At 39.6% G+C, this 25,211-nt stretch overlaps 1 protein-coding gene across 1 annotated transcript in view; it reads right to left on the bottom strand.

The window, feature by feature from the left end:
- Window positions 1-1,444: 1,444 nt before the first annotated feature.
- LOC141954983 (uncharacterized) overlaps window positions 1,445-25,211 on the bottom strand; it is a 39,058-nt gene continuing 15,291 nt past the window's right edge. Inside the window, 11 exon segments of the mRNA XM_074895064.1 lie at window positions 1,445-1,510; window positions 2,222-2,359; window positions 3,227-3,317; window positions 4,650-4,805; window positions 8,895-9,097; window positions 12,405-12,633; window positions 13,643-13,764; window positions 14,723-14,923; window positions 17,721-17,817; window positions 20,181-20,308; window positions 20,310-20,402. Coding sequence (XP_074751165.1) covers window positions 1,445-1,510; window positions 2,222-2,359; window positions 3,227-3,317; window positions 4,650-4,805; window positions 8,895-9,097; window positions 12,405-12,633; window positions 13,643-13,764; window positions 14,723-14,923; window positions 17,721-17,817; window positions 20,181-20,308; window positions 20,310-20,402 — 1,524 coding nt within the window.

The raw sequence follows: 25,211 nt of genomic DNA, 5'->3' as shown, positions 1-25,211 counted from the left end.
GCCATTAAATGATTTACAGAGGAGAGGAGACATCTGAAACCAAAAAATACTTGCTGTCATTCTGTGGAAAAGAAGCCATTCAGCATTTAGACAGTAAAAGAGCTCCAAACATTTGGAAGATCAATCCTTTTCAACTGGGGGATGAACAGCTATTTCCAGAGTAAGGCTACTTATCGGCAGAGACACACAACACCAGCGCTGTGTATGGCAGTGAAGAGCATCGATTTGGGAAAGAAACCACGGTTGCTCAGTTCCACTGGGGATTTCAGTGCTGCAGGATCTGATTAGAAATGAAGACAGGGAATCTCAGACTTCTCAGTGAGAGGGAATGGAAAACAGTCTCTGGGACAAAGTAGACCGTGGCCAGCCCTGGGAGGCTGCACAGCTGGCCTCACAACTGGCCACTCAGCTGCCAACACCTGGGTGCCCACCAAGTGGCTGCAGAGTGCAGCAGCTCCCTGAGACAAGGCTTGTGTGCTGCCAAAAGTTGCATAAAATCAGTGGTGCAAAGGGTTCCTGCTCAGCAGCAAGCAGGCGGCTCTGACCACACAATACTAAGCTTTTTTTCTGGTGGGTCGTCAGGATATCAGTTTGTTTGGGCCAACGGATCTCAACTCTATGGTGCAGAATCACTGTCCTGCCTGTGTTGGGCTAGAATGCAAACCATGCACTGGTGAAACAAGTTTGTTCTGGTGTTGTTCACAGTCTCTGGGGTGAGTGTGAGCCCTAGGACCTCCCTTACATTCAGCTCTGGTGTAAGGAAAGAAAGTGTATAGGACACTGCTGTAGGAACAGCAATTCATGCTCAGAAGCTTGCATGTCCCAGCTGTATGAAATGTCTTTCCATCTCCTCTTCACATTGCAGCTCTGAGTGACCCTAAATGAGACAATGGGAAGTTATGATAACATTTCTTTTTTCATTTTTAAACTCAGAAAGAAACTGTTGTCACACAGGAAACATTTTAGTTTCAACTCATCTCTACCGACTTTTGAACTATCTGACTCATCTTAAATACATTTGACATAAGTACAGAGATCTCAAGGGTATAAAGCTCCTTCCAGTTTTGCAAAATCATCATTCAGCTAGTGAGGAGAACCCCCTGCTCAGGGAAAAGGCAAGGAGAGTTTGATCCCTAGCCATTTTGCTTGGCTTGCTTGGGTCCCAGGAGGCAGTGGCCAGCTGAGCTCCCAGTATGACAGCCAGGCAGTCAGCACATGCACGGCTACAGACTTGCTACAAAACACGGTGCTTCTTGCCCAGCAAAAGACGGGCGCTTCCCATGCACAGGAATGAGCTGAGGATACTGCCTGGTGGCAGGGCACTGGGTATGGGGAGCATTGGGGATGCAAGAAGGGGCTGAGAGGGGATGGATGAGGTGTCCCAAGGAACATGGTAAGACATGTCAATATAAGCACAGAGGAGACAAGGCAAGCCTTAAGGAATCTATTTGTTTATGAATTCAAAATTGCATACAAGGCCACTTAGCTCATCATTGTAATGCAGCTGTCTCTGCAAGAGACACAATAACCGTGTATGAAAATGCAACACAGAGCCCTACAGCAATTTAGCATGTATGAAGCAAGAGTAGCTCCTGAGCACCATATATTAAACACACACACACACACAAACACACACAAAAATAAAAATAAAGCCAAATATAAGATGAGTAACAGTAATTGCTTGATGACCCTGGCAGGTAGCTTTTGAACCAGCATTATGGCATCAGGCTGACATGACTGTTTCCCACTGGAAATAGTGTTGACCATACGTTGACCGTACTTCTGTTTTCAGAAGACAGGGCAAATGAAAGCAGCAGGAACTGATGGTTTTGCCATCCCAGAAGAATGCATATTTCAAGGTCAGGTTGTGATTGCTAGCCTTACTGCATACCACAGGCTATAAGATTTCACCTGGGCCTTTTGAATCCAATTAATCTCCAATCTCTTTCAGTTCTCTCTTGAGGTATATTTTTAGCTATGCTTCATCACTTACCCAACTAATAGACTTTAAATAAATCACTGATATGACCCCATTTATTTTTATGTCATATGCTAATACACAATCGCTGCAGTTCCTGCAGTCATCAGTGATGCTGTTCCAAGTATTGCACAGGACAGCTATCCAATTGATTACAAGCAGAATTAACAGATCCCCTCTTTGGGCTAACTCTGACAAAACCCATTATTACTGGTGCAATGTGAGGAAGAAGATGCTACTAACCTTTAAGTCCAGGGTATGGGGAGGCTGGACCAAGTAACAGAAGGAGGCTTGCTGAACAGCTGCCAAAAAAGCATTTTTCTGAATGACCTGACAGGCCAAGATAAGTTGCATGTTCCTTATTCCAGATGGACACAAGAGCTAAGGAGAGGGAAAACAACATGTTAGGCATTTCCTCTGCCATTTAAAAGACGGGTTACTTTACAGACAACACTCTCTGTCTTGTTGCATTTCAGCAGCTCAATTTAATGAAAGGAGGGGTAAGGGGAGCATTCTATTATATTTGTATCCATTGTTATCATTGAAACAAGACTAAATCTAGAGATCAAGGAAACTTCTCATTCATTTGTAGTTAGAGAGCTCAACTCCACTCTGTAGAGCAGGATGGTGTCAAACAGCACAGCCAAGTGCAAAGAGGCTGGAAAAGGAGTAGATACCAAATAAAACATATTTATTTTTCCTTGGCAAATTATTAATTACATGCCACTCTGCTGCAGAGTACGGGTCATGACTGAGTTGATGGCAAGAAGAAGACTTTGCGGAGAGCTTTAAAGAAGAAATCTCCATGGCCTGGTAATCTGTGATACTGTTTTTATACACTTGTACAAAGAGGAAATGACTAAGTATGGAAAACAGCATTGAAGACTAAGGTTGTTTTCTTTCATTACAGAACTCTCAATACCAGATGTTGTTACTGTGTGTATACGGACACACACAGGCATCCCGATTTATTTAACAAAGTTTCTTAAGCAAAACTCTGCTGACTTAAAGAGTTTAATACCAGTAAGGATTCCTGATTTAAACCACATTAATGATCAAATTTTCAGTGCAATTTTATGAAGTTAATTATGAAACAGTAGACCAGATCATATTACCACTCAGAGAAAGACAAACTATAGAGAAGTTTATAGTCTAATAAACACATGAATGAGGCCCTTTCATACTCTAGCAAATAAATAATAATATAATACACATTTTTTTGCTTATTCTGCAAATTGAGTAATTCACCTGCATAACACCATCTCTTGTACGGAAACTAAACTTTCCAATATGACTGTCAATTCCTTGGATGCTTAATGGTAAACTAGATGGAATATATCTGCAATGAAAGCAGAATTATCTATAAATATGGAGTATGACAGAGAAAGAAGCCAAACTGTGGATGAAAGGAAAATAGTGATATATTCAGAAATATTTTTAATTTCTTTCCCCCTTTAAATTTAGAACACATAATGGAACTGGACACACTAGTCCCTAATTTAGGATGTTGCTTTAGTTTTCAGAAGTAGTTCTGTAAGAAAAAGAATATATCCCATGATGTTTTGCGGTTGACATTACAATGATTCATTAGCATCTCCTAGATGAGCTTAGTCTAAACCAGTGAAAAATATGCCCGTTCAGTTTAATCATGCCTTGTTTCAAGGCTTGGTTTCTAATGTGTTTTTCTGTGCTGCTGTACTGTCTTCTGGGGTCTGATGTCCTTCACTGACCCAATTCAATCAGCAGCTGAAGTTTCATTCCAGGTTGCTTGCAATTGCTAAACTCATTTGGAACAGCCCAACTTTCACAGCAGGGTGGGTGTAGGGTTAGGGTGTAGGCAAATGACTGGGATGCACACAAAAGCACTGGGCTGCAGGTGGTAGATGTCCAGGTTGGAAGGGAGCCCTGCTGCCCATGTTAGCCATAGGTAACAACTGACAGGATGCCCTCCCTGAATCCAGTAAGAGAATTCACAGGTTGTTTCCTTTCTTCCTCCTAAACCTTGATCTGAAATACACACAAACACAGACACAAATGGTTGTATTTATGTATGTGTAGACACACACATATTTACCAACTCTTCAAAGAGTATATCACGGCAACTGAAAAATCTACTTGTTCCAGTCACTTTCCCCAGAGGAAAAGGGATGATAATAAATAGCCTTTTCCTTGTGCAGAGATTGGGTCCAGTAGTCACTGAGTGACACTGAGTGACAAAGGTCAAAGATGTCACTTCATGAAGTGCAGTATATCTCTAAGAGAATAAGCTTTCTTTGTGCACAGAATTAAGAGTTTATTCACAACCGTTTCTGAGGTCCCATTTTGCTACCTATGGAGTTTGGGGCAATCACTTTCAGGCCAGACCTGTTAGACATCCTTCACTTTGAAAGAAAATGCACTTTCATTCCAAAATTGCCAGCGTTCCACACAAATTCAGTGTCTCCTCACTTTCACTGCTCAACAGCTTTAAATCGGCAATATTCAATCCCAGACTCTATATGAAAAGGGAACAAATCATGCAGCATTTTAAATTTTCTGCCTGAGTAATTTTATGTATTTTACACACTGAAGTTTTTGTGGTTTATATGTGAGCCTAAGAAGACTAAAGGTTTAATCCCATCCAATCTGAAGAGATTATGCCCTGTGAAACACAAAGAAAAGTTCCGTCTACCTGTCAACACAGCTGCCATCTTCCAGGAGAGATGTAATGAATATTGGTGGGACATGGTCTGCTTTCTCCCTGTGAGATGCGGATTCAAAGAGCACAGGCCTCAGATACAAATGGAACTCCCCAAAACCTGCTTCCATTGCAAAAGCTTTATAGAACCTAGAAACAAAACCACATGGATGCATTTGGAAAATTACCTTTCTTCCTGCTGTGGGCAGTAGGTATCTAGAAACCTACAACCATCAGGTTAATTTCAATGAGATATCTGTATTCAGCTTAAAACATTTCTTGGCATCTGAAATAGTATGATGGATACAAAGCAAACAAATGTAACCAGGTTACGGTATACAGATGGTTGCTTACTATCACCTATTCAATTGACACAGTCAGCACTTACTAACAAAAGACACTAAGTTGCAAGTCTACAATGTCATAAGGGAAAATCAAGGGAAATATCCTAAATGTTCCTATTTAGAAAGGACTGCATTTGGCAGAGAGGTGAAGAATATTATTTTAGACTAGAAACTGGAAAGAGGTCTGACTACCAGACAGGAAGACTCAATAGACAAACAGAGCTCATACACATTCTTGGCATTAAAACAGTGATTTCATAACCTAAGAAACATTTATTCTAGAAAGCCCCAGTATGACACAACCCCAGTACAACCTCCCCAGTATAACAAATTGTAAGGACAGTTCATCAGCAGACAGTAAACACATGGTCTAGATGCGACCACTAGCTCAGGAAATCTCTAAAGCATCAAATGTCAGAAGTTGGGCACCTTCTTGCTTTTTATATTTCCTCCCTATGGATCTGTCCCTGCACTCCTTCATGTGCAAGAGCAGAGAAACACTGATCTGGCCTGTGATGGCTCTTCTCATGTAGTGTAAGATGTTAAAAAGAAATAATTTGACCTTTTTATACAGACTGCAAAGGAATAAGATACTCCCTTGCTTCCTCCTAACATCTAAGGCAGATGTTTTAGCAGTCGAGAAATCAGGTCACAGAGAAGCTATGTCATGAGAATGTGATCAAGACACAAATAGGACCTACAAGACATGGGTCTTTGTCCTTTAAAATGAGATAGCATTCCCTGCCTGCTAAGTAAGGGAAAGAAGAGGGGAGGAGACAAAATAATATATGAAAGACACCATGAGCATGAACCAATAATCATATGGAGCACAGTCAAAATCAACTCTAAGGTCTTAAAACAAAGAGCTCTCTTTGTTGCTCTCTTAGTTGACCAGTATAGACATATAATAGCCCGTATGGAACAGACATTAGCACACAAATCAGCTTATTAATACTGAGCAAAGGGAAAAAATAGAAAAAAAATATTAAAAAGATGACTGTGTCAAACAACTAGATACAAGCAAAATTCAGACTAAAGCTGCACTGTCTAGCTCTATTATTCTACCAAAGGATGTCCCTTTTCATCAGATGGAAGACGATGAATACTGAGGAACACTGAGGAGCAAAGAGAAGCAACAAGATCTGTAAGGAACAGTACATACAACATAAATGTGTATTCTAGATGTGAATGACCTTCCACTCTGGGAATGGAGAGACAGGCAAGTAATGGGAATAATTCTGGCAGGTGCCCCCCCAAAAGTCTGATAGAAACTATGGTATGAGGTAGAGGAATCCACAAATGTGGGTGCACTCACTTCATTTTACTCTTCATAGCAGGAAAAAAGTTTACTAATTTTTCTGATGTTTCAGTCTGAACCTGAGTGTCCAACAGTTCATATTACAATGAACTGTGAATTTCATCACATCAAAAGAAGAGGTAAAAATAGCCCCTCAAAATGTCACACTGAATAAACTATATACATTTATACTGGTATTTAGACTTAACCATCTTCTATTAAGATATGTTATGCTTAATGACCTTACATACGCATCATGAAGTCTTACTTTTTGTCATAACTTTCCACTGACTTCCCATCCTGGAAAATGACAATTTACTGCTACTTTTCTGGGATTTCTAAGCATAAAACCTCAGATGAGTATACCCTCATAGCCCTGTTCCCAGAAGAAATGCATCCACGTAATGATCCAGTCTGCTCATCTCCATCCTCTGGATAAATCATTTGGTGAATATTAATGAAATCTGACACAGAGACAGGGCTTTAAAGATATTTAATTCCTCCAGGTTTCATGAAAAAAGGTGATTGGATATTGATTTTTTTAGCTAAGTGAAAAGTTGCAGTGTAACCTTACCCCTTATTAATTACCAGAAAATGTATGTGTGTATGTGTATGTGTATGAGTGAAGGAACACAGAGAGTTATCTCAACCCCAGTGGAAGAAGTTTAACTAGAATGTGTATTTTATTAGAAAGCTGAATATCCAAACAAGAAACACAATTTGCTAAGACAGGAGACCTTCTTGCTTCATGGAATTGCTTGAGTTGAAGTAAATTAACTGGTTTGTTAGTTTGCCCAAGAAAGTTCCAGATATCAATTTATAGCTGTTCAAGAAGTTCCTACTTTAATGGAAATGAGTTGTGACAGAAAATTAGGTTTTCCACCAAACTAAGTTGAATGACCATGACTCACATGTCTTAAAGATGTCTAGGTTTTCAGCTGCTGAAAATAAATGCTGCTGACTTTTTGATATGGACTGTAATTTTCAAGAAGAAAGCTAGAGAAAGGGTTAAGACCAAGAAAAACCATGACTGGAATGTCACCTGTCCTACACAATCATCATTGCTATTGCAAGCAATCATGTCCCACAAATCCTTTTCATAAATTAATCAAGCCCCATTTTAAAACTCATAGTTTTCTACTCTTTGCTCTTTTCCTTCCAGAACTCCGTTGTCTGATTCTTAGAAATCCCCTTTTAATTTCTAGCCTAAATTTATTCATAGTGATTAAATGCATTTGTTCTGCTGCCAAAATTGGCCTTTAGCTTAAATAGGTCCTCTTCATTCCTGGTGCTTATCTTCCTGGTGTATTTATAGAGAACAATCTTATCTTCTCTCAGCCTTCATGTTGCTAGGATAAATAAGTCAAGATATTTCATTTGCCTTTGTAAAATGCATTTTCTATTTCCCCTCAGCATGCTATTAGATCATCTCTGCTCCCATTGCAATCTGAATTTATCTTGCCTGAACACAAATCTCCAAATTACACTTAATAATCCAGGTGAGGCCTCACCAGAATCACGTACACAGCATCAATTCTCCCTCTCTTTACTGGTTACAGAACTCACTGCCTGATTCACAGTGAGATATAATGGTTTTCCTCCCCTCACTGTTGCAATATGTTGGCAGTTTACAACCATCCCATGACCAGCTACACACCCAATTCTTTCTCCAACTAATAAGCTCAAAGTTCACAGGAGAATTTCCTATTACTATGCATAACCTTAAGCTTTGTGTTATTGATGCTTATCACCACTCCTCCAGTCCTTAGAACCGTGAGTTCTTCCTGTAAGATATTCTATTTATTTTCCATATCTGCCAGCACTATAATGTACTGAATTTAATAACACCCTCTTATGTTTTCTGTTGAAATCATTAATAAAAATGTCAAGAAATATGGAGCTTTACAATAGAAATTTCATCAGTAACCTGCCTCCAAGCCAGTAGTTCAACACTACCCTTTGTAGGCTCCCCATTATCTCAGTCCTTATCTTTGTCTTCCTGCACAAATTGTCATCTCCTCCAGCTGATAACTCCATAAATGCATGACACTGACTTCCCTCCTGCAGATGATTTCATTATCGTTGTAACAATCAGCATAGCTAGAACAATTCTTATGCTTTCCTACCTCTGGTAGTGAACAAAGCCTGTACTTCTTGTGTGCCTTTACTTATATTGCACTACTCTTCGTAAGAAGGCAGCTTAAAACAATCCTCTGTGTAAAACTGAAGAAGGAGGCATCTTTGTATTCATTTGATCAATGAATTCCTCCTGCTCCTCCTTTTGACAAAATTTAGGTATTTTAGGAAAGGGTCTCTCCTGTTAAGCTTTGAGGAGCAGCATGACCTCAACTTTTGAAACTAATGAAGAACATCTGCAAACCCCAGGTAGACTCCATCTCCATGTAACAAGCAAACATCTCTCCCACAACACAGATGCAGGCACTCTCCCTTTCTTTGGGGTTTTGTGGTTTTTGTTTGTTTTTTTTTTTTTTTTTCCCAGCTACAGTAAGTGGTCTATTTAAAAGAAGTTACTTTTCCTCTACAAACCACACCTCTCTGAGGTCACCATAGCTCAAACAGCACTACTGACCCACTAACCTGGCTAAATGTGCACTCTCCACCGCTGCCTCTATCAGCTGATGGTGGAGCGTGGCAAGCTCCAGGAGTGTGGAGAAGGAATCCAGGATAAAGAGCTGTTTTTCTCTGACTGTCTTCTTTTCTTCATCTGTTCCCACCTCTGATAGTGATAAAGCAATCTCTTGTACCATCACAGGGTCTTCCATGAGTACCTCAGCAAATAACTGCAAAGAAAGGGGAAAAAAAAAAAGAAACTGGTAAATCATTTACATACGGAAGACAAAGATCTTTAAATACTTTAGGGGACCATTCTCCTTTTTCTTTTTCTGGAGTAAATCATGATTGGAGTGGCTTCTGATTTGTAACATATGTAAGGTCAGATTTGTGCCCACCCTTATCTATCCTCACCCCTAAAAATACACTGCTGTTTTGCCACTTGCTTCAAAGGTAAAGACACCGAATCCATAAACCTGTGGCTTTACTCGAAGGACTTAACAAAGTTTATTTTATTTATTTTCTATATCTAACACATTTGCCTTTTTTATTATAATCAACATTCAGAAGGCTTTCAGATATAGACACCTCTCTAAAGGAGGGGCTGCGTAACTTGGTTCATTTATTACTAGCTGGCCATTCCTCCTCTAAAGAGTGTGCAGATCCCAGCACACATGCCACTGTATGTATGATGCTCCCAAACTGGGGACAGCAAACCCATATGGTCAGCTAACTTGGCAAAGCTGGACCCCTTTTCTACTGGGATGGTGGAAGCCTCCAAAAGAGCAGAAACCCCAGGAAAGAAAAATTTTCAGAAGGTGCAGCTTGGTAATGTGGAGAGCTATAAAGAAGAAAATGGTTCATTGATTGTTGTGCTGGGGAAGTGGGGGCGGGAGCAACTCCTGGCTCTCTGTGCAGAAGATGCTCCTGTCACACTTACACAGCTGTACCACCCTGCTCATCCCATCATGTCAGATGGGATAGATGTGGCCACTGTTATAGCTGAGCGGCTTCACATATTGCTGCTTATGACCAGTGAATCACACAGACCATGAGGAAATCTGAACCCAGCCATGCAGTTATTAGTAATAAAAGTCTAGATTTCAACACCTTCCATTTGCTACACCTTCACAGCTACACTGGAAAAAAAAAAAAAAAAAAAAGGTTGAAAAGCAACACCCCAAAGTTAAGTGTCAGAAGTTGTGAAATTTTTTATTTTGTCCCTCTTCCCGAATGCGCTTTTGTAATTCTATGACTCTGGATGGGTGGGACAGGACAACCCATCTTTATGTACTTCTTCACAGAGCTGCTACAAGGAGAATAGCACCTTCCCTACTTCCAAGCTTAGGCTGTAGCAAGGCACACCTGTGTTAGACTTTAAGGAGAACTTGCTAAAGGGAAGCTGGTGAAGTACTACAACACTACAACAGACTGCTTGAAAAACTCTATCACATGATGTGTTTAAGAACAGGTCAGCTATTTATCTCATGGGAATAACATAAGTCTAGCTGATCCTGGCTTGGGGTGAGCAAGAAAGATCTCACAGCTTCCCAGGGATCATTTAGTCTTGTAATTCCAGAATTCACTTTTCTTTTTATACAGCCTCTGATATTTCTACATGGGAAAATCACCTGTGCCCAAGCTGGCAGCATCTGTACCTCACCCTTGGGTTATTTGTATATTATGAAGTAGAAAGATGCTTAGGAAGTCAGATGGGGAATAAAAATTGGATCTTGTAAAACTGTCCCTAGTGAAGGACTGGAAAAACATGAAAGAATGAGGTCCAGGGCCACAAAAAGAGCCCAGGAAGGACAGAAATGTTGATTTTAGCACACCAAGTCATAAAGAAAAATAATATGTGATCATGTAGAGACTGCATCATCATGCCTATGCAACAGGAAGCCAAATTAAATCTGCTGCAGCAAAAGTAAATTTCCTAAAATTTAAATGTCAGACTTTTACAGCCTTAGCATCTTCTAAACATTGCCTGCTTGCATGTGTTTGTCTCATCTACAGCTTCTTTTGGAGGAAAAGGAATGGGTAAACACAACAAAACCTTTCCCTTTCCCCCTTGGCAACAGCAGTGGAATAACTGCAAGACTCATCACAGAACTCTGCTGCTGACTTCTAGGATTTAAAATTTAAAAAGCAAAGAATTGTTTGTGATCTGCAGTAGACAACAAAGTAGTGGAACACTGTCAGTGGATTTTATTGGCAGCAGAGAGATGATGGACAAGTAATTCTTAGGTTTTGCTGTAGGCCAGTTCATCTAACCAGTTGTCTCCATGCCTCAAACTTTTAATTTTCACCCCTACTCCCTACAAGTCCTGTTATAAGTGCTTTTGCACAACTTGATCTATTCTCTTTACCAAACCATTCACAACCCTCCACCCCCACCCGAGGTGCCTTCTTGTCCCAGCCCCAACCTGCAGTGCACTTTTTTCCACATATCTTTGTCTTCCAAAGGAAGGAACGTGCTGGGTCTTAAGTCCTAGTCTCTGTCTCCCAGCTTTTCATCTACCCCAGTCTTCATTCCTATATACTAGCTGCCATCCCACTTACCAAGACAGCTGTATTTTCTCTGTGCTCCTGCCCAGCTCATGCTCCAGTAATGGAGCTGCCATGTCTCCCCTGCAATCTGCTCAGCCTGCTTCCTCCGCTGCCTCCAGTGAAGGCAACATGAGTGACAGTGCAGGCTAACAGCAACTTGAACTCACTTTCAGTGCTTAGAGCCAAATCAAACATGGATCACTTAGACCAGAGCTATTATTGAAGGGACAGTGGAAAGTCCTGATTTGCCAAAGGTTATAGATATACCAGGGCACACAGAAACTTCAGATAATGTCTTCCTACTGAACATGTTGCAATAACGTATTTTAATTTAGTTTACACTGGCCAAACTTGGCAGGAATGAAAGCACAGCATATCACTACTTAATGAGCCTCCCCAAACTTGAAATGTAATGCTCCAAAGCATAGCTGTATCACAGTCTTATAGGGAAAACAGATAAAATAATTTCTTTTCCATTAAAAAAAAAATTAACCTGATAGAGACATCCAGCATCAATAATTTCATTCACAATAATTAGCATTTATCAAAATGATAGCCAACCAAATTCAGAGTCCTACACCAGGAAATGGTGGACATTACAGTAATAACCGGTTCCACCTATAACAACATTTGCTTTAATGTCCAGTCTTTTTTCTTTTTTGCAGACTGTAGACACACACAAACAAAACCTGAAGACTTGACATGATCTCATGTCAGTTTAAGTGTGTATATTTTCCTTCTCATTAAACTGATTCTTCCTACTTTATACTGGCATGAGATCAAGTGTTCTACCTTTCTCTGTTTATTTACATTAAAAAATCTTTTTATAAAGGTGAATGGAATGGATCTTCACAAACCATAAGCAAATAATTGAATTAAGAATCACATGGCTAGAACTTTAACCATCAAATGTAAATGTACTAGCAAGATCACACTCTTGGTCATCCTGCTTTAAAGAGTCATTACTAATATGAAAATGGAACTTACATCTTTTTTAATCTGAGAGCTGTATAAAGTTTCTGGTTTTTGCATAGTTAGCCACTCATCAACTACTAGCTGAAGTACTTGTTTTTCTAGATTGCTTGCTTTACTGGCTGTTTTTGGTCTGCAGATGCTGTAGAATTCCTGGTAGATATACTCAAGAGCTTTGGGGATCAAGCACATCAGACCAAGAGAAGGGTGAAACTCCAGCAAATAAATGTTCTTCAAAGTAGGACTTAAAAACAACAAAAACAAAGAAAGAATAAATAGCTCTCAAATAAGGCTTTTATAAATTGTATATATAAAGAAACCTTGCAATTGCTTAATTTGCAATAGTTAATTGCAATGACTTTAGTGCACATCAGAAATCAATCATCAGATCTGAAAATAGAACTGAAGCCTTAATAAATGTAATTATGTTGGAACACATCTAAGTAGTCTCATTTGCTAATGAAAACAGAAAATGTTTTAAATTCTCTTTCATTAGCTGACATGTTTTATTAACTGCATTTTCATGTCTATTATGCCCTCCCATTAAAACCATCTGCAGTTGAAAATAAGTCCTCAGATAACCAACACAAAATCGAAATGTGTGTCAGGGGAGGAAAGGGCCAAGGGGTTTGAGACAGCTGCAGGAAACCAGAAGGGACCAGCAGCAAAGGAGCTCTTGGCTTCTGGGGGTGTACTAGCTGCTATGTAAACCCTTCACATAACCCACAGTGCTGCACAGATGCAGCATGGGGAACACGTGGCAGGTCTGCTCTGCACGTAATAGTCCACATGTGATAACAGAGTACATGCACATCCAGGCAGACAGTTGTGCTAGAAAAGAGGAATAGACTGTGTCCAAAAGGGAGTGGAAGTTGTGAAGTCAGGTCAGGATACTGATGAAGCCATTCTAAAGCGAGGCTAACCTCAGTACCTACTTTCATCATTAATGTTTAATAGTTCGTACCCATGGGAATATTAATGTCCCAGTGCACTGCAAGATACAAGTATTACATCCACTGTCATGGAAGTGCCGTGCAAAGGCAGTCGGGGAGGAATTACTTTTGTTCCTTAAACGTTTTTCTGCCTATCTAAATAGCACAAGACATTTATCTGTTGCTTGATTCACCTTAAGCCTGTCAGTTTTTCAAATAGTCTTATTTTCAGGTGCAGGATCCCAAATTTTTACAATCAATCACAGAAACTAGAACAGAAAGAGGTACTTTCTAGAAAAACAAAACTGTGTAATTACTCACCAGCTAGTGTTAAGAGAGATAGGCTGCTTAGTAATTACATTATAAGGAAGTTCAAATTCACCGATGCCACCTCTCTGACCTTCCCGCCAAATCTTGTGGACGTATTCCCTCTGGGCATCTATCTAAAACTCAGCAATAAACACAAGTGACATTAGCCAGTAAAATTCACACATAGATAGAAATCAAGGCAAACCCAACTATTCTTCAATTAAACATAAGCTGCAAGAAATTCTATTTATATATATATAAATTTTGAAGTCAATTATATATGTACCCACTCTAGTTGAATTATTCCTGCTAAAATTATTTTGAATCTTTCATATTCCTTCAGAACAAAATTCGAGCTCCAACAATGCTGACAACAGTTCATTTTTATTCCTAGCAATATAGTAGCATTAGTGGCAACAGCAGCACAACAGGAACCTCTTGTGCCGAAACCCAAACTTCTGCTTGTGGACTAAAAGCCAAGTCACGAAGGTTAGCTGATTAAACTTCCAACTTGCAGCCTCTGAAATCAAAGCTCAGAGAAAGAAAATATCTTGTGGCAGGATACACAGTAAAGCTGAGGCAGATTTTTAAACCAGAGGAAAAATGCAAGGATTTTAAATGTTGTGCTTTATTTATTAGCACAGGAATTCACAGCTATCGGAAATATACTGCTTTTCAAAGTGCACTTTAAAGTGAAAGATTTCTTTATACTCTTTTTAAAGTCCCTTCTCTCTTACTATAAACAGGACTGGTTCCTTATCCACTGCATTACAGAACAAATATAGATTAAAATTTTATTTAGATTCCACACCTCTCAACTATTATTTCTAATTGTCTCAAATGGTAGCAGATGTGTTTTTAACATGACATATGAAGCTGTGCAATCTTTCCAATGTTTTCTTCCTGATGTTGATTAGATGATAGCTTTCTGCTCTTGAGCTTCAGGTCTTACAAGGCATCCATAGAATTCACTGTTAAATTAGTATTGACGTATCTTAACAGTATAAACACATGCAGGCTATAACCTAACCTTCTCATTCCAGATTTCACCTCCTACTTCCCCAAGATGGATATAGTGTCAATTCAACTTACCTGTCGGTTTACTATCTCCCTCAGCAGTTGGAGGTGAAGTTGTAAACAGATGCATTCATTTTCGTAGGCGTTGACAAAATAGTCAAGCTTGAGATCAAACCGTGGACGTTTATGCATGATGTCCATTATTGCTTGGGCCAAAGCAAATCTTTCCTCTGGATCCAAAGCATGCTGGTAAGCTTCGAAATAAACATCTAGAAGCTGAAGAGATATTCAGAAGCACATTAGAAGTGTTTATTCACCCAAATATTCATTCTTTGTTGAGAAGAGATTTCTGAAAATGGAGGTTGCCACCTGTATCAAACCCAGTATGGCATCTTGTTTCTGGCACAGGATTACTCCATGTTCCATCAGAAGGCTCAAGAACAGAACATAGAATAAACAGCCCACAGGATAAATTTCTTCCAAATCTTGCATAGTTAACATCGGGGTTTTTTGTACTGAAGCATGAAGATTTTTTTATTATACACATTTTTCCTTTAAAAAAGTAACAAGGCAATGCACTTACTACTTGAAAAGCACCTACATCTTTCCACATTTAATCCATTTGCTGTTTCTTTTCCACCACATATACTAGTTTCATACCTTTGAAAAACTCGATTTCCCATAGTAGACTCATCAAAGACTCTCCGTTATCTCATTTGGCAATGACTGTCACAGTTACTTTACATTTTTTGGAGAAACTCCAAATTAATTGAAGATTAAATTAAAGATGTACAAAGGTACATGTTCTCTTCAGGCTCCTCTACAAAGAATAGCTATAAAGTTTATTTAAATAATATTTGTAATTACAAATACCCACAGCTTAGAACATAAAACCAAATGTGCCAGGCATGACAGCATGTGAACTCTCGAGGTGACATTGTAGTACTTTCGGGTCAGATGGCAATTAGGGGATTGAAAGTATTAATTGTCTTGCTTCCGAACAAATCAGTCACGTCAATGTGAAATGATTTACATCTAGCTCTTTTACATTGACACAGAAGTGGAAAAGCACCCACATTACTTTCCCACTGAGACCAGAAGACTGTGGAAGAGGAAGATGCAGAAGGACTTAGAAGGTAACTCAGTAGCTGAGAATTCAGATTTCAATGGAAACAGTCAATTTCTCTGATTTAGGCCTGCCTGACCTGAACTGTTCTGGAAGAAACTAAGACAGTGTGATTGAGCAACAGGCCATAAGTAAGTTTTATATTGGCTAAACTAAGCTGTCTCAGCTGCTAGACAAAGGGTTATTGTTTCCTCATTCAGAAAGAACTCTATCCTAGCTGGAAATGAAGCTAGCAAGACCCTCTTCCATTTAATTTCAGCTAAAAGTGGAAGACCTCCAGCAACAGCACATCTGTACATTCAATCCTGCCTAGAGATTTAGGCTGTGAGAATAGTTCTAGAATACACTCTCTGATGGTTTTTGAAAGAGAATTAGTGTATTGTTGCTGTAGAAGTTTCATTCTTCTCTACTGTGAGAGTTCTTTAAAAAAAAAAAAAAAGCAAGTTTCCTTATACAGAAGGCCTGTGATAAAAATAAAAGGTAGATTCACAGAGGAAGCATGATGATACAGCAATGAAAAGCAGTCTATTGGGATGAAAGCAGCAACTTAGTGAACTAGGCAATTAGATAGTATTTTATATAGCTCCATCACACAAAGCGCCTTTAAGAAAATGGGAGAGTGGCCTTACATTTCCTAAACTACATACAACTGTTTTAATTTAAAAGGTTTTCTATTTAAAGCCTCTTCAGCAGTACACAGGAGATTCCCTAACACCCTGTAGCATTCCTATTTTGAGAGCTGCCCTGTGTAACTCCAGGACTAAGAACAAAACATTTCAACTGCGTGAAGGCAACCTCAACTAGTGCCATTTCTCCCTGCTTCTGAAGTGGACTCTGCTCCTTTCTGCTTCTTGAAACTCACAGCACCGTCCTGGGGACTGGTGAGTTCCCTAGAATACACTTCCAAGTGCTCCTACACTCACCATGCTCCTCTGGGTCCCTTCCTCTGAACTTCTCTAATCTTCATCTTTCAAGACTGAAGTCTTTGGGCAGAAACCCTCTATGCTTTCATGTCCCATGGCAAAATACAGACACATGACTAGAATCAGAGAGGAATGGGAAAGCCCGCAGGATAGGCAGCAGTGAAGCTACAAATCACATTTTTAGTGTTGGTTTATTTGGGGTTTTTTTAAATCCATATTAAATCATGGCATTTTTTCCTCAAATGGAGCAACTAACAAAGAAGAAATAAATTTATATAGAATCATATATATATATAGTTTATATTAATAAATGGATTATTTTTTATGCTGTAACATACAAAATATCTCTCTGGTTCCCTCTGACAAAGGGTAACCCAAATGCTGGGCCTAGCCTGCAAGTGAGTCTCTCCTCCATGGGCTTCACAAAGATGCAATGAGAACAGTTCTAATGACAGTCATAAAAGGTTTCCTGCACCAGTCCCAGAAATCAGGGACAGCCAGGACCACAGGAAAAATTTGCATTTTGGACTTCCTGGCAGCCCAGGTTCCTCAGGGCTGGACCTGATTCTTCCCAGTCTGCATTTGTTCCATTCCCTGGCATGCGAGGAGGGACACGATGTACTCTGCAGTTTTGCTCTGGAGATGGCTGGTCCTTCCCAATTATCCTTCCCAGTTATCCAGTGGTGGGTGACTCTCCCCAAGGCCTTGCAAAAGTGCTTCCAGCCCCTGGAACAGCACCTACAGAGGCTGCTGTCTGACAACAAGAGCATTTCTGCTCCTTTGTTGCAAAAACCACTACATGGGGTCATTTGGACCAAACTCACAGCACTCAGCAGCTCCAACCCTCTGCGCCCAGCCCAGCACCATGTTCCCAATGCATCTGAAACCCATACCACCACCCACAGTTCCTGGCTCTGGCATCTGTGTGTAATACACAACGGAAAATGATGTTGAAAGGGACCCTTACATAACCTGAAGTGAACTGATTGCACATCAGTTTCCAGACCAAGAAAATCTTCTGTACCTGACATTTTTTTTCCAAGAGAGCAGTTTCACAGGTCCAGAGGTCAAGCAGCACAGCACATAGATCCACAGAAGCATGTGCCCAGCCAAGGATGTTGCTGCTGCTGAATTGCTCACAAGCTACAGTGCCTAAGACAAAAAAAAAAAAAAGTATAAAACAAGTAGATGCCAGTGTCAGAGAGATTTCCACATGCCTAGAGTCCCAGGACTTGTGGTAATTTTTTTTTATTTATAGCAGAGAGTTGTGGGTTTTGCTTGTCAGGGAACCCCAGGCCAGGAAAAGATTTCAAGTCCCATAAGCTTCAGAGGGCCCCGGAGTATTCTGCAAGGCAAAGAATAAGCACACCAGGCATTTGGTTTAAACATACCTCTTCCATCATCTTTTAACAAATATTCCTTGAGATAAAGTGCAATGGCTGGAGTTCAAAAGGCCCACATCAAGAGATAAAGCCAGAGAAAGCACAAGAAAACTAGAGGAGAAAAGGGAAGAGAAGCTTAATTTTTCACAGCACCAAATCGTGTTGGGATCTTCTTCACCACCTCACCTTCACTCTCAGATCAAAGAAAAGTGGCACAGACTACTCAGAGATAAATTTTACAAAGAGATATAGCAGGGCAGAGTGCAGACCCAGGGGAGGACTTTCTTTTCAGATGGTTTGCTATTAGAAAAGTCATTCTTCATAACTTAAAAATGACTGTAAAGGAAGGAAAAAAATCACTACAAATGTTTCTACACTAGCAGCCCACGAGAAATCTCTTTAAAAATCATGCTTTTGGTTTCTTGGTTGTGATACTATCTAAATTAGAGATAATTTTTACAATAACTGATCTATCAAGTAGAGTGAATCTGAAATGTTTAGAGTTGCAGAGTTAAAAATCAGCCACGGGATAAATTGCAGAGGCTTCAGCAGCTACTCTTCAGCTCCAGACTTTAAGCATCTTGTTTTTCAAAAGCTGAACAAGAGTTCATGATCACTGGTGAAGTCAGCACTGGAAGTGTTTGGGTTCATAGCACACACAGAGGGACCATAACAAGGAGGAGTGTAAGGAGCTAGGACATGACCAGTCCCCAATTTTACTGTGTGAGGATGATAATGAAGTGACCTATAAACACAAGAAATGCTATACCAGACTACTAGAGCACCCTACCTCTTCCAGTAGTCTACCTCCTGTCATGACAGAATCACAGAATGGTTGAGGTTGTAAGGAACTTCTAGAGGTCACCCAGCCCAACCCTCTGCTCTCAAACAGGGTCACCAAGGGTGGGTTACCCAGGACTGTGTCCAGTCAGGTTTTGAATATCTCCACAGATGAAGACTCCACAATGTCTCTGGGCAACCTGTGCCAGTGTTTGACCACTCTCACAGTAAAAATGTATTTTCTTGTGTTGAGATAGAATTTCACGTGTTTCAGTTTGTGCTCATTGCCTCTTGTCCTGTCAGTGGGGACAACTGAGAAGATTGGCTCCCTCTTCTTTATCCCTCCAACCAGGTATACATACACACTAATTAGCTCCCCCGCCCCGTGAGCCTTTTCCAGGCAGAACAGTCCCAGCTCTCTCAGCCTCTCCTCAGATGAAAGATGTCCAGAAGAAGGATCACAATGAGGACCCTCAGGTGACTTCCAAGAAAGTCCTAGCAGGCATTTAGGGATTCACAGGTTTGTAAAGATTTCTGGTCATCTTAATCCTCAGCTATGCCCTGCATTCTCTGTCAGAACACTGAATTTTAAGGAAGCATGCTTAAACACCAAACCCATTATCATATCAATATAGAAAGTAATTCCAGTGATTTAAGAGATAATTCGTGCGATTTTCTGAATATCATACGTGTCTGTGCCACTTATTCACTGTTTTCTAATGGCCCTCCCCCAATACTTTCTACAATTACAAGCTTTTGCCTCCTCACTATTCTAGAAGTACAGCTGCTCTTTTCAGAAATCTGTAATACAGTCTGTCTCAACTCAGTTCCTACCATAAAAAAAAGCAGCAGGAAAAAAAGGAAGTCTGGAACATCAAATACTTTGCAGCTTCTTATTTGCAGCTGAGAAAAGTTTAAAAGTGGTGGGAGGTAAATTTAGTTCTGCAGAAAAAGCAATCCAATACGTTAATTAAAAGACATTCAGAAAAAAATAACATTTTTGTTTTCTGACTCTGTGCCTTGAAGATGTGCTTGCTCATTATATTACTTAACTACATCAGTAAATGTCCCTTCTGTGTTATCTTCCCTTCCAGGATGACTGATGACTATAACTCTGAATAAGTGCAAAACTGTGACATTAACAACATGTGACAAGCAATTCCACATGCTCAGTTAGGTCTTTGCAACACATTCATCACTTAACTAGGACGATAAAGAAGGATCCCAAAAATCCAGTTAGAACTTGGTCCTGCAGAAGTACAGCAGCAATTCAAGAAGTCATAGGATTGGCCTACCTTGAAAACAGCAAACTAAATTATCACAGGTGTTTTGGACCCGCGGGTATCTTACTTTTATCTTTCTCAATGTACTGGCTGGCCACAAGCAGCAGCTGGTTCTCAAGCTCCTTCAGGTCCTCTAAAGCCACATCATATATTATGTAAAGACCTTGGCTGGTCCTGTGTGTGAATATATCCATCTTCACTAGTGTGAAAGTCGTCATGGTTTTCCACCTCTGCAAACTCCATGAACTGAGCACTGTGGACCTATGCCATGAAAAAGAAACACAGAGATACAAGCAGTCGGTTCTGCAAGGATTGCAATTCAGTATAATCAATGTATCTAAGTGTGGACCAGCCCTAGGAACATGATATTTTGTCACGAACAAAGAACAATAAAATAAAATATTGCCAAAATATTATTTTTTACAGGTAACACCTACACTGTGTGTTCACTTATACTATCATGGAGTAAGACAAATTGTATGAAATTTCTATTGAGCCTAGTTTATCCTTCAGGCATATAAATACACAGAACCCACCAAAAAGGCATCAAAACAAGAAGGTTAGCTCTTGAACTAAGGTAGAACCTTTCCCCCTTTTTCTAATTTAGCTCAAATTTGGCAAAAAGGGTCTTAAATCCTGATATTCAAATACAAAGTAGCCTTCTTGGGTAAATTACACTTGCAAGATTTGGAGATAAGCACACACACACAAAGACTTTAGCACTAACTAAAAGGAACACCCATTGACTGATGTCCCAAATAGCTGTGACATCAACACTTGTTCCATAGAATAGTTTAACAATGACGTTACTTTTCTAAAAAAAGTCAGCGTCTTTAAAAGAGAATCATCTACCCTGGCAGTGAGTCACTAGTTAGCTTGGTAACACCCCAGGCAAGAATGCAGTACTGCAGTCAGCAGAAGTGACTTAGCTTTCAAAATATTCTGTTTCTTGACTAGGAATGCCACAAAGGGAATTACACACATTTATGTCTAGGTGTATAACTACAGAAATTAATCTCCCAGTGTAAACACTTGGCATGGGGGTATAGCCATAGAAGATTTTAAAGACGGTCCTTCTTGTAAGAAGGTAGCAGGTAAATACACAAGCTCCTCATTTTCCACTGTTTGTCCTTATGATTTCCTGGTATGTAATGCACCTTTGTTCTCACTTCAGTGCCAAATAATGACGCACTGTGTATTGGGACTTTCTCCTTTCACTGGGTCTTCTGACATCTGTCTTTACAAAGCTACCCAAACTTTACCTGATAGTGCCTGGATGTCTCAAATTCTATTAAATGAAAGGATGGAAGAAAGAAAAAGGTATTTGGTTTAGTCATAGAAATCTTAGTCAGATTTAAACATATCGGGAAGAACACCTTGCCAGCTTCATAGATCTGTGCTGGATCAGAATTCATTATTTACCATAAAGTTAATGAGGCAGCCCTGCAAAATGTACGCCTAATTTGAACATAATGTCTTATCAGCCTGGTCAAAGAGATTTCTTTCCTTCTTTTGATATGGTCTTCTGCACTTTCTGCTTTTCCTTATTCTTCTGAACAGATTATTTGTCTCACTGCTCTTAGTAACAGGATACAGAAATTGCTAAAGGTAAAATCAAAGCCCTTTACAGAAGAATTAAATTTTATTTGATTTAGGTAAATAACTGAGCAAATACTGGGCTGACTTCATCATGGCAGGCAGAAGAGATTTTTCAGTTGTGTTTACAGTCATCCTTGTGTAGAACACTAAATGAAATGTCTCCATTTTCAAGCTCTTGAATTTTTTTTTTCTGGTGATTCCTGCTCTGTCCCACTCCTAAAAGCTCAGTCAAGACTACTGCATTCTGCAGAAGGGGCATGTGACTAAAAAACTATAGAGTTCTTAAAAATCAAAACCAAAACGAAATGAAGACTTTCTCCCTGTCATGTGTGTTCTCAGAGTCATATTTTAAAGAGATTACCCAAGCCTTCTAAATACCACTTATGACTATAAAAAACGTTAATACCCAGCTATATGTCTCTAGAAACAAATCAAGTAACTGGATATTTATGCATGATGTTTTTTGTCTGCAGGTTTTGGCTTTCCTCCTCTACCTCTGCTTGGATTTACTGGGGCTTAACAAATCCCTTTTGGGTTATAAAGCAACACTCATGTGCGCCTCCATATATTTTATCTACTTTCTTCTAAGCTGAATCTCAAAAGGGGACAGAAAAGAGTTTTAAATTAATGTAATGCATTGTTTGCAGGGCCTTCTGTCATTAAAAGTCACATCTTTGATGATCTCCATCCCAAGTAGTCTTCTAGGGAGGATGCAACACTGCCTCAGAATCTCAGTTTCAGATACATTGTGTGCTGCGCCATCGCACAGGCTCACAGTTTACAGTGAGGAGGGATTCATAACACAGGTACGCCTCCAATTTTGGGCATGGATTAGATGCTAAAAGTATTTTAAAAACAATGCCATATACTTCGGGTTCATACCAGGTGCCAGAGAGTATGTTAGATAGGTCTCAATTAGTTTGTCAGCTAAATGGCTCTTTTACTCTTTCAGTTCTTGAGAGACAGTCCATACAGTATATTAAAAAAAACCCAAACAAACCACACATTAGAAACTGTTGTTAAGGAAATACTGCTGCTCCTGCTTCTAAATTTGTTGCCAATTAAATTGTAATAGGATTAGCAAATATTTATCTAAGCTTTAGTTGAAGTTCAAGCATATGTATCCATGTATTAGTCCAGGGGAAAGAGAGGCCACTGTGAAATAATCTCTCTCATTGCTAGGGGCTCTCTGAAGTATTTCACAGCTAATCTCCAGATCAGAGAGTGCTTAGATGGAAGGTCAGGATTGACCTTTGCATAATTTCTTCTGCAACAGAAAAAAAAGGGAATGAAAATAAATGTATATTGTGCAGAGCTCAGAAGGAGAGTTTCTCACAAGACTACTTCCTGGGAAATGGACACCTCCCATTGCAAAACAAAAGTTTTTAAATCACTTTTTCTAAGTTAAAAATGCAAATATGATGGACCACTCGGTTCAACATTTCTTAAGTGGAAGACCATGATTTTTTACTTCCAAGTAGCTTTTCTTTTAGGGATTTTAATTGATCAGATTTTTAAAGGATGTATGTGGCCATATTAGAAATAAAACTGAAGATACCTTAAAAATATCAACTCTATGTCCTCCTCACACATTTTATTTTCAAAGAGGTTTAGATTTTTTGATGTTTAGGGACATGAAGTTTTTTTCTGGTTTGGGTTTTTTTGGGGGGAGGGGGGTGTTGAAGTCTTAACATAAGCAACAAACAGTGGCAGGAAGTCTACCTCCTTTTTGGTTCTAGCCACAATTCTTCCATGAAGTGGTTTGTGTGTTTGGTTCTGTGTGTTTCTACAGAAAAAAAAAAAAAAAAAAAAACAACAACCAAACAACAAAATAAACCAAAAAAAAACCCCAAAACCAACACAACCAAACAAGTTTTCAGTAAATAAGAAATAAATGTGAGCTCAAAATGTTGAAAAAAACTACCATTAAAATACTACCATGCTTCTTCAGGCTTTCTGCATGAGAACTTTGGGATGAGTGTTAGGTAGCACAGCTGCAAGGAAATTCTACAGCTCAAAAGTCAACATATTATATCACATCAAACCACTAATGTCAGTATGATATATTAATTCTGTTCAGTATATTTTACAATAAAGTTGGGGAATCCAAAGTTTGATAAGCCTTAGGGATTTAATTTGAATTATTATTTTTCCAATCTGTGAAGCTAAGTGTACTAATTATATCCCTTCAGCCACATGCCCTCATCCAAGATCAAAAATCACTAAGTCTTAAACTCTGCCTAAATCTAAATAATACATTTTAGAAGTCATTAGGAGTTACTTAAACAAGCATTTCCATAAATTGCAAAATGCCTCAGATTTCTTAGGAACATCTACTCTGTGTGATAATCCCACACTTACAAAAGGTCCTAGTTTAAGCACTGCCAACAGCACCGGTCTAAGTAAATGTTTATCTGACAGGCAGTATTGATATTCTACATGCCTGAAGTTTCTCAGAGGTTTGCTACAGACCACTAGTGGATACAGATATTTAGTCTGTTAAGGAAAGACATGTGGTTCTGAGGAACAAACTACCCTGAATCCCTCAGATGATTCAGCAGTTGATCTCAGCATAGTTTGCATGGAAGAGAGAATGGGATCAGATACTCCTGTTGAAGCACATGTTTTGGAAGACTAAAAACTGGGTGGTAACTCACCTCGTAGTCAGCTGGTGTGTAGTGAATATATGGCTATGAACTCAGGCCTCCAAAAACACCAGTGCTTCCTTTGGCAGCACTGATCCAGGAGGTGTCTTCTGTACTGGGAATTAGGCAGCCGGCCTTGAGGGAGAGGCCGGTAGTACTGATGGTCAGGCTTCTCTCTATGGACCTGAAGTGGTTAAGGATGCCCAGGCACACCCGCTGAAATAAACTGGAGCAAAAGCACAGTTGCATTTTCAGTTGGATGACAGCTCCCCTCGTAAGAAAATTAACTATGATCTCTGCAGATTTTATGTTGATTTTTTTTTACCTTTAGCTCCCGGACTCTCAGGTGACGTAAGAAAAGAAGGGACAAATAGGCTCCTCTCCTCACCACGCGCTCCGTGTGGGCAGCAGCTGTGCCCTCTTCTAAACCCAGCAGCTGCAAGCTGCCTGTATAACTATACCTTTTTCCAGACAGGAAAAATGCAATTACATTTTTGCTACTCAAGGAGATTTCTAAACCTTTCTAAAGTGGAGAGTTTTGCTACGTCTGTTGTCTAAGAGAAGGCTGCTGCTGCCTACAGGACTGACTGTCATGGAAACCTGCGGTACGGAATAACAGAAAAGGATGCACTACTGCTTTTATCAGAGAAATAGTAGGTTGATATCAGTTTTCTTCCTTCTTTCAAGTTTTAATAAATATATACATACATACAAAAAAATTTTTATCCTGTTTCATTCTTCTTTCTGAAGGATGCCAGAGGCTTACTGGAGCTGGCATTTCCTACATCCTCCCCACTGTGATCCACAGCTGTGTTATCATTTTCTG

Source organism: Athene noctua, chromosome 1 (assembly GCF_965140245.1).
Source record: "Athene noctua chromosome 1, bAthNoc1.hap1.1, whole genome shotgun sequence".
Taxonomy (NCBI): Eukaryota; Metazoa; Chordata; class Aves; order Strigiformes; family Strigidae; genus Athene; species Athene noctua.
This window is presented reverse-complemented; position numbering and strand designations above follow the sequence as displayed.